Genomic DNA, 8,673 nt, shown 5'->3' with positions numbered 1-8,673 from the left:
AGGGAGAATTAATTCAAACCAATGGCTTAGTGATTAGCAAATATGGTTGCTGAATCCTGGAACACATACTGTTACTGTCAATTACCTTCCATTATATTTTAAAATCCAAAGCTATCACTGGATGAGGTTTGTGGATAATCCTTTGGAGAAAAAGAAAACCACAAATAACAGCTTCTCAATTTATTCTCAGCCTCTGGGATTGGATTGTGAGAATACTGAGTGTTACACTGATTGAATTTTATGTTTGATATTGGTTTTATAATAAAAATTTTTTAGCAAACTTCTGTGCTGGTAAAAAAATCACTCCTTCAAACTGATAAATCATCAGGCAGGTAGAGTTGTAATAAGCTTCCCCAACACAGAAAAGACAAAGGGAAAGGTATGGGAAAAAGTGACCAGTCTGGATCCAAAGTTACAACCTGGAAACAAAAGGTTTATCTGTTCCTGGTACACCTCTCACTGTGCTTTCATTTGCAAATCCCTGAGTTCAGGACTGGTTGTTTTGCTCTACAGATCTGCTCCTATTGCCCTGTCCTTCCTGCCAGCACAGAGATTGCTAAAATGCCACCTGTATCCTGGCACTTACTGCTTGCAAAAGCACTTTGCTCCCTTCTGGTTAACTGAGTGTCATCAGTTCACTTCTCCCCTGATTCTGAGTAACAGCCATAACTTTGCACAAGTACCTGTTGCAACCAGGCTGCTTTTTACTTGGCTTGACTACTCGGGAGTTCACAGTCCCCACTGCCTCACCCTTGGCAGCTCCCAAAAAGCCTGTAAGTTTCTGCGAAAGTTTGCTGATGCGTTTGCCAAGCCTTCAGTCACATTCTTCTGCATTTCTGTTTCCACTTCTGCCTACCCATGCTACTGCTGTAGCTGAAGTCTTTGCCAAACCTCCCAGGTTTGCACATTTCCCTCTTTGTACCATCCTAGTTGGAAAATGTTGTTGCATGGCAACACAATGCAAAGCGTTCATTCAGTTACATTGAGCAGTTCAGCTAAAGGCCGTTTCAGCTGCACACAAATTCATTTCTGTGCAGAAGCAAAGAGAGAAAGAAAGAAAAAACATTCACGGATCCCAGAACCATTCTTTATTTGGAAGAATGGCTTTTAAATGAAGTCAAGCAGTATCTTGTTTTATCATTCTTTTATTTAGCAAAGAAAGGAATGAATTCAGATACCCCACACAATGAACACATATCTATTCCCTGATATCAAGATGCAGATTTGTTTGTGAACAATTTTAAATGAATCTGTTTTCATACTATTGAAGTCATCTTGTACTGTGCATGGATTTGTGCAGAAGCAATATAGTCTGGGTTCAATCCTGTAAACACATTTAAATAGGTAACCTGTTACATCCATACCACTGAACTAAGTCCGACTACTTATGGAATGAGTAAAATCACCCTCAAGAGCCTAGATTTTGCCCATCTAAATTTAGGCATCCACATGACATACAAAATCAGAAGTGTGTCTCTCTAGACTCACTATATTGTCGGTGAAAAGTCACAAGCCCTTGCCAGGACATAACTCTGCCCATCTGAGGATGTTCTCCCACACGAGACATAGAGGGCGCTGGTGGCAGCTGCCAGTGAGAAACTGGTCAGATACCTCAAGCAGCGCAAGACAAGCTTGGACTAAACTGTTTACAGAATTGATCTCATAGAGCAAAGCCATTATGTATACAATTACCTTTAGGAATGTGCTTATGTTGTGCTGATTTTAATAAAACTGGTCCCACATTCAAAGAAGTAAATACATTTCCTCTAGAATTATGAGGAAAAAATACTGAAATATTTATTCCCATTAACGTACTTTGTGGCATCTGGGACCTCTTACTTTCTTTTCTGGTTTGAACAGCCATTTGGTCTGATGCTCTGAAAACTTTCCTCACTTAAGTGCTCTAGTAGCTCTTGATTTGTACATTGACATGGTATTTTGCCAGAGGTTACTGAGGAGTTCTGGTAGAGCTAACTAAACACACGGTGTCCTACAACCATCTGAAACTTTTATCAGTACTGCTTAATAGCCTGGGAATCAAAGCCATTTAAGCCCCACTCTTTCTCCCACTCTCTTACAAAAATCTTAATCCTAATCCTAATTTGGCAAAAGAAAAATCAGAACTTTCATGGAGAAATCTGCTTTTCACCAAAATGTATGTAGCCTATTTTAGAAAAAAAACGGTAAATAAAGTTAATAAAGACTTGTTTAACAGAGACTGCATTTTGCTTTGTTCCATGTACTAGGAAAGGCTGTATTAAACTACCTGGGCAGCTGTGTAGAACTCAAAAGGAGAAAATACTGAAATAGCAGATGTAAAATTACCTAAGACACAAATACCTGATGGCTTTAAAACCTCTTGTCTCAGAATCTAGCTTAAAAAGGAGATCTTGCAATTGATTATTATTTTTTTCCCCACTGAAGTGCTATGAAATTTCCATGTTTACCCTACTGCTTTAGATAGAGGTTTGTATATACCTCTGCCTGTGATTTAGAAAAATGTAATTTAGGAGGCTAAAGGACAAAATTTAAAAAAAGTCGAAAAGAAACACTTTCCTGACAAGTTGGCATGGTGTTTAAACATCCCATGGGAGTTGCTCAAAGAGCTGGAACACCTGAAGTACTCTTCTAGGAGAGGGAAGTGTGAGCAGACTGAACATCTGCTACATGCACTTCTACCTATGATCATGCAGACTTAAACTAGGGTAATATTACCACATATATAACTTGTATCTATCATATGTATCTATCCATGAAAAGAATGGAAAATAGATCACTGTAAAGATAAGCGTGCCTCAAACTACTGAAGAGTTAAAATAGAAGCTAATTTCAGATAATTTTAATTAAAAAAGGTTAAAATAAAAATACATAGTTCAAACATTTTAAAAATATTGGTCTCATAACTAATAGACTAAATATAAAATCCATAAGCCAGACTAACGTGCTCTTAGTATGGGGACAGAGAGGAACAGTGTTGTGCCTAGGTGTGTATGTGTATGTGCTGCAGTTTCTTGGCAGTGGCAGCAATATAGATTTTATTTTCTTTATCTTTTGGCATGAACAGAGTGATTCAGATACTAGGCTGGTTATGATTTGGAGAGATTTTTCCCTCCTCTATCTGTTTAACTGAATTTTTTTTGCAGAGAAAAATTCCTCTTATCCAGAGGCAATCAGCAATTTTTTTTTCCTGAAAAACCAAACCTAAATTACAGTAAATAAATCACAAATTATAGAGAACCAGTATTATTATACTTTCTGGAGATGAACTGGGGTGCTTTCTTTTGACTGAGTTAGTAACATGCAGCTGATTTTAATTATTTTTGTAAATGGTAAATGTGTGCTCATTTTGCTGCACAGATTCTCCAAGACCATTTGCTTTGCTTTTTTCTCAGAGATAGGAAGTACAGTGCTAGGTTCAGTTCTATCCCCATTCAAAAATGCTGCTTTTTGCCATCATTAGATACAGTGTTTACCTTTGCTAATGTAAGTGACTAGACCACCAAAGTGGTGCTCAAACGCAGTCTCACATGATCAACGCTTCTTGGTACTTTTTGCTTTTTTGTTTTTAATCATTATAACCTGTACACGTTTTTCTCTAACTGTGTATCATAGCACAACGTAATGATCCAGGGCTTAAACATTTCCACTCTGCTTCTCCTTTAATACCTGACTGATATTCTGCTGCTATGATCTTTGCATCTAGCATGCTCAAAAAATGAAAGCCCAATTCTTTAATCCTTAATATTAACTTTTACTTTATTTTCATAAACTTCTCAGAATAGTAAATGCTGCCTTATTACTAAGTACTCTGGAAAATCTGGCCCAAATCCCTGCCCTTTTCTTTTTAGTTATACATCTGGAATTTCAGATACAAAAATTGTCATGTTGTGAATGTGGGTGAAGACAGACAGAACAAAGAACAATGGTATAAAAACCCTTTGCATTTCCTCACCTGCCACTACAAAAGGAATTAAAACTGATAACTTAAAACTCAAACAGTAATTTAAATATTTACATCAATGAATTCCAACAAGATAATCACTTAAAACACCAAAAGAATGTTCCTCTAGGGGCTGACTAGCATAGGTTGGACAAGGCAGCAAGATGAGACAACGATTTGCAAATACATCTGCGTTTTCTGAGCCAGCTTTGTTTGTCAGACGAGTGCATGTAAAGGAAAAGCCAGAAGAGAATAGCAGATCTATGATTATGCCTACATACCCCCGAGAGCCTGAGAAGGCACACAAACCACGGTGTAGTTGTATCTTTCCGTGACTGGCTTGACAGCAAGTGCTACAACAGAGAGTCAAGCAGGTTCCCATACGCAAGCACCGGGGAGTGGAAGCCTTTGGGATGCCATGATTCGTGCAAACCTGCATCCCACAGCAGGGCTGGTTTACAAATGACACACAGAAGAACCTTCCAGTGTGACTCTCCTGTTGCATTCCTCCCTCAGTCTCCCTGTGGGACATGCCTTTCCACGTCCCCTCAATAACTGAACTGAACTGGATGAAGGCTTTATGTGACTGGACGTGGCTCACAACTGGAAACCACTGACCCTGTAGCTTTCTGGGTTAGTTACAAGATTGCATCCCTAGTCTCTGCCCTCTGAACAGCTAAACTGCATCCGGAGTGGTTTACAACTCCAAGAAGATCAGGCCTACGGAGACCAGAACTGCCAGAGAACCACTAAACCACCACGTTTCTTCTTCTTGTTGTTCCAAGCACCCTTTTTTGGTGCTTTTTGGTGCTTTTTTTGGTGATGTGAGCTTCAGGAGACCGCACAGAGGGCTTCGTTGCTAACAGCAGAGCTCCCTTTTCAAACCTCATGGAAATAAAAGACAAGGCCTAAAAAGAAAATTACATTTGTACTCCTGGCACAGCTTCAAGGGGTAACAATTATAATTTTTTTAAAGCTCAGAAATTCCTTAGCCACTTGTTAAGAGAAATCTGACTGGAAGGTTATGAAACTGAATGAAGCAATGCAGTCCTCGTGAGTGGTCCAGCGGCACTGAGGGGCTATAGCTGAACCTGACACTGAAGGCCAACCTTGCCCTCTGCAAAGAAAATATCATGTCACAAACAAGTTTTGAGCTTTTGGCAGCAATGGGACATCGATGGCTTGAATCGTGCTTGAAATGTCTCTGAACTTCATCTCTGAAGCCTCAATCACATGAGCAGTCAAGTAGCACAGGCCTTGGGGACTGGGGAGTTACAGGTGGCCAGAAAATACACAAGCCCGTTAGTACTCATCATAATTATTGAAATCTGTAAAATAGGTATTAGAATAAGTCTTTGCAGTAAGATGTGGATTGAAGTATTTGTTTCTCTCCTCCAGAATCAGGTTGTTTTTGTTAAATGCCTGGGGGGGAAAAAAAGAAAAAAAGAAATATAAGAAAATTGAAGGACAGAAGAAAGGTAGCCACTAAGTGCTCTTTCACCAAGGCAACTTTTGTAGCAAGTATCTGTGTACAGTAAGTCAGGTAAAAGTGCACTGAGAAATACATACACATTTACAAAAAATTGCAGTTGACTGTATCTGTTTACATAGCAACATTACTGCAAAAAGCAATGCTATTCAATAAAGTGAAGCCAGCACTTTCCTCCCAACATTATAGAACTAATTTTATGATTAAAAATACATTTTAATCCTACATATTCAGTTCTTTCTATTGAAATGATTAACTCATCTTTTTGCTGAATTAGAATAATTTTCTCTTTACTGCGTTAATTCCTTGATTTTCTAATGTAATATGTAGAAGAAATGTCTGAAGGTCTTAAAAGTGTAAATCCTGTTTTTTAAAAAGTAATATGGGTATTTAGAGTATGAATTTTCAAAGTCTTTTTTTGTTGTTGTTTCTATAACTATCCAGAGAGATGATTAGTGGAATTTGGAAAAGCTTTAAGTTGGGTACATATTCCACCACTGATTACAAAATCTCGACTTTTCTTGCCGTTTTTAATGAAATTCTTTAAAATATCTTTAATTAGAAAGAAAAATGCAGACATTAAAAACCGGATTATCCAGGTAGGATTTGAGTCAAATCCTCATTTACAAAAAGCTTTGCAGCTGCATGAATAAACTGTGTAATCTGATGTTACTGAACTAGATATTCTCAGAATGCTCATCCTTCCTTAATTTATCAAGTATGAAAAACAGAGCCATTCTAAAAGGTCTTAAGAAGAAAACAGCTGTTTGGGAACAATGATCAGCATGTTACATAACTGAAGAACTCGTATGCTCAGTTTTGGTCCCCACTATACAGAAAAGATGGGCAGGGCAGGGAGGGTCCAGGGAAGGGACACAAAGATGATCAAAGGACTGGGAAGCCTGCGGGATGAGGAGAGGCTGAGAGAAATAGGTTTGTTCGGCCTGGAGAAGGCTTAGGGGAGGCATCATTACCATCTTCCAGTTCTTAAAGGATGGCTATAAAGAAGGTGAAGACTCCCTTTTCACAAGGAGTCTCATGGAAAAGACAAGGGGTAATGAGTGCAAGTTACTCCTGGGGAGATTCCAATTGGACACAGGAGGAACATTTTTCACGACAAGAACTGTCAGCCATTGGAATAATTTCCCCAGGGAAGTGGTGGATTCCCCAACATTGGACGCTTTTAAGATTCAGCTGGACAGGATGCTGGGCCATCTTGCCTGTGATATCATGCCAGACACTCAGATAATGTAAATCTGTACTGCTCATTTACAGAATATTTTGGGTATGAACACTAGCTGAGAGTCTGACTCAGAGTATATTCACCAAATACATCTCCTGTACAAAGACACAGAGTAGGAAGATGAACAGTGCCCTTGATACTGTATCATTGGAGACAAAGAATTATATGCCATGTCATATGGCATGACAATTGTTAATGGCCCTACTTACCTCTTGAATAAGCCACTAGGGAACACAATGGAGGGAAAAAAAAAACATAAAGAAAACTTGAGTGGTCTGGGTTTTTTCCAGGAAAGGCTGCTGCTGTCTTAATTATACATACACACAAAATGTAACTTTCTGTGTAGTAGGGACTGACAAAGGATCTGTAATTACAAGGCTGCAAGTGAAATCTATTTTTGTCACTGACAATCAGCATAATTTGAGTTCAAATGCCACTGCAGAAAACTATTGAGTTGCATTCTTTTTTTATAAAGCAGAGCTGCTGTCTAGGACCATATACATAGTGCATTACAGAGCCACTAACCCACTTCTCACCTTGATGGCTTCTACAGAATCATATTTGTCCAGTTTGTTGATATGGTTTGTAATGCTGGTATTTAGAGGAGCTGGTGACACCGGATGGATGACAGTTGCATCATGGGACTGTTGTTGGTATCGTTGGCAGTAAGTGTAAACAAGCAGAGTAAGAAGGCAACCAAGTATTGAGCTACTCAATCCCACTGCAATCATGTGAAACATGTTGAACTCTGCAGAGTGGAGAGCAGAAGACAATCTTATTTTTAAGGAAGAAGCAATAAAAGCTTAAGCTCGCACAAAAATGTAGTTAAGTGTTTGACTAAAGTTAAGGATAAGGGAAATTTCATGTGTTTCCCAGGAACATCTCAGTTGCAATGGTTTATCCCTACAGCAGCAAATGCATCATACTTCCCTGAAGGGATCATTATAAGAATCTTAGATATCCATACACCTCTGTAAGTATTAAGACTGAAATTTTTGAAAGATGTTTAAGCAAGTTCAGTACCCAAGTAACAGATAAATGAATTGCATTTTGCATGTTTGAATAGCTGAGCAAAAATATTTTTCAACTAGTATAGCAAAGCCTTGTTATATATAAATGATGTATATAATGTACATACATAGATTTATTTATTTTTCAGTGAACTACAGTATCGCCTCCTCTGCTGTTCTTCTAGTAATGTCTCCTACACATAGGGACTTGTGGCAGAACTAACAAAGTCCTGGTATCACTGAATCACAATCCTGCTTTCCCTAAAATGTTCTCCACATCCCTCTCCACCTATACAAGGATTAAAACTGAGAGCAAGGTAGGATCTTTACAGGCCTACTAGTTATTTAGATACACAAACTGATATTTAGGTGATTAGGTTGACTGCCTCAATATATAGATTATCACTGAAATCTCCTTCCACTCTTTTATGAGAGTTTCCTACTGTTGCAGAGTTTCCTGCTTGGTGACACAGACTACCATGACAACACAGACTAAGTGTGATAGCTCAGCATAAAAAAAAAGGTCATTTTTCCTTCTACTTATTATTGTTTGCTTTTTCTAACAGTTTTCTCTTTCAAGATTTGTTTTGCTAGAATCAGGACCCTCTTTTTTTTTTTTTTTTTTTTTTTTTTTTTTTTTTTTTTTTTTTTACTTTTAGTTTTGTCTTTGATAAAAGAGGTGAAAATGACCCACAGACAGAGTCTGAGCTATTAAATGGGACTGGCTTTCTGCTGTCTATGTGGAGTCCCAAAGAGGTCTGTGAAGTCATTATTCTAAAAAAGGTGGAGCAACTTCACAAACTTTGACCTACTGATAACTAGCTTATAATAATAAATTTCTTTTTGAGAGAAGGGTGAAAAAGAAGAAAATACAAACATCCAGTAATATATGTTCTTGTCTTAAAGGTCAGCAACAGCAGATGGATATTTAATGAGAAATCCTGTAGTAACTACATTACTTTTTCTGTGCAAGTGTAAAAAATGAGAATGC

General features: G+C 38.1%; 1 protein-coding gene across 10 annotated transcripts in view; it reads right to left on the bottom strand.

Annotated features, from left to right (window-relative positions):
* Positions 1-1,127: 1,127 nt before the first annotated feature.
* Positions 1,128-8,673, bottom strand: part of SEMA5A (semaphorin 5A) — a 327,683-nt gene continuing 320,137 nt past the window's right edge. For all 10 annotated transcript variants that reach the window (XM_051611951.1, XM_051611950.1, XM_051611954.1 and 7 more), the window contains 2 exons: positions 7,209-7,420; positions 1,128-5,362 (listed from right to left, as the gene is read on the bottom strand). In XM_051611951.1, coding sequence (XP_051467911.1) covers positions 5,243-5,362; positions 7,209-7,420 — 332 coding nt within the window. In that variant the 3' untranslated portion in view covers positions 1,128-5,242. The remainder of the gene's footprint in view (positions 5,363-7,208; positions 7,421-8,673) is intronic.

The sequence above is a fragment of the Apus apus genome, chromosome 2, assembly GCF_020740795.1.
Source record: "Apus apus isolate bApuApu2 chromosome 2, bApuApu2.pri.cur, whole genome shotgun sequence".
Classification (NCBI taxonomy): Eukaryota; Metazoa; Chordata; class Aves; order Apodiformes; family Apodidae; genus Apus; species Apus apus.
This window is presented reverse-complemented; position numbering and strand designations above follow the sequence as displayed.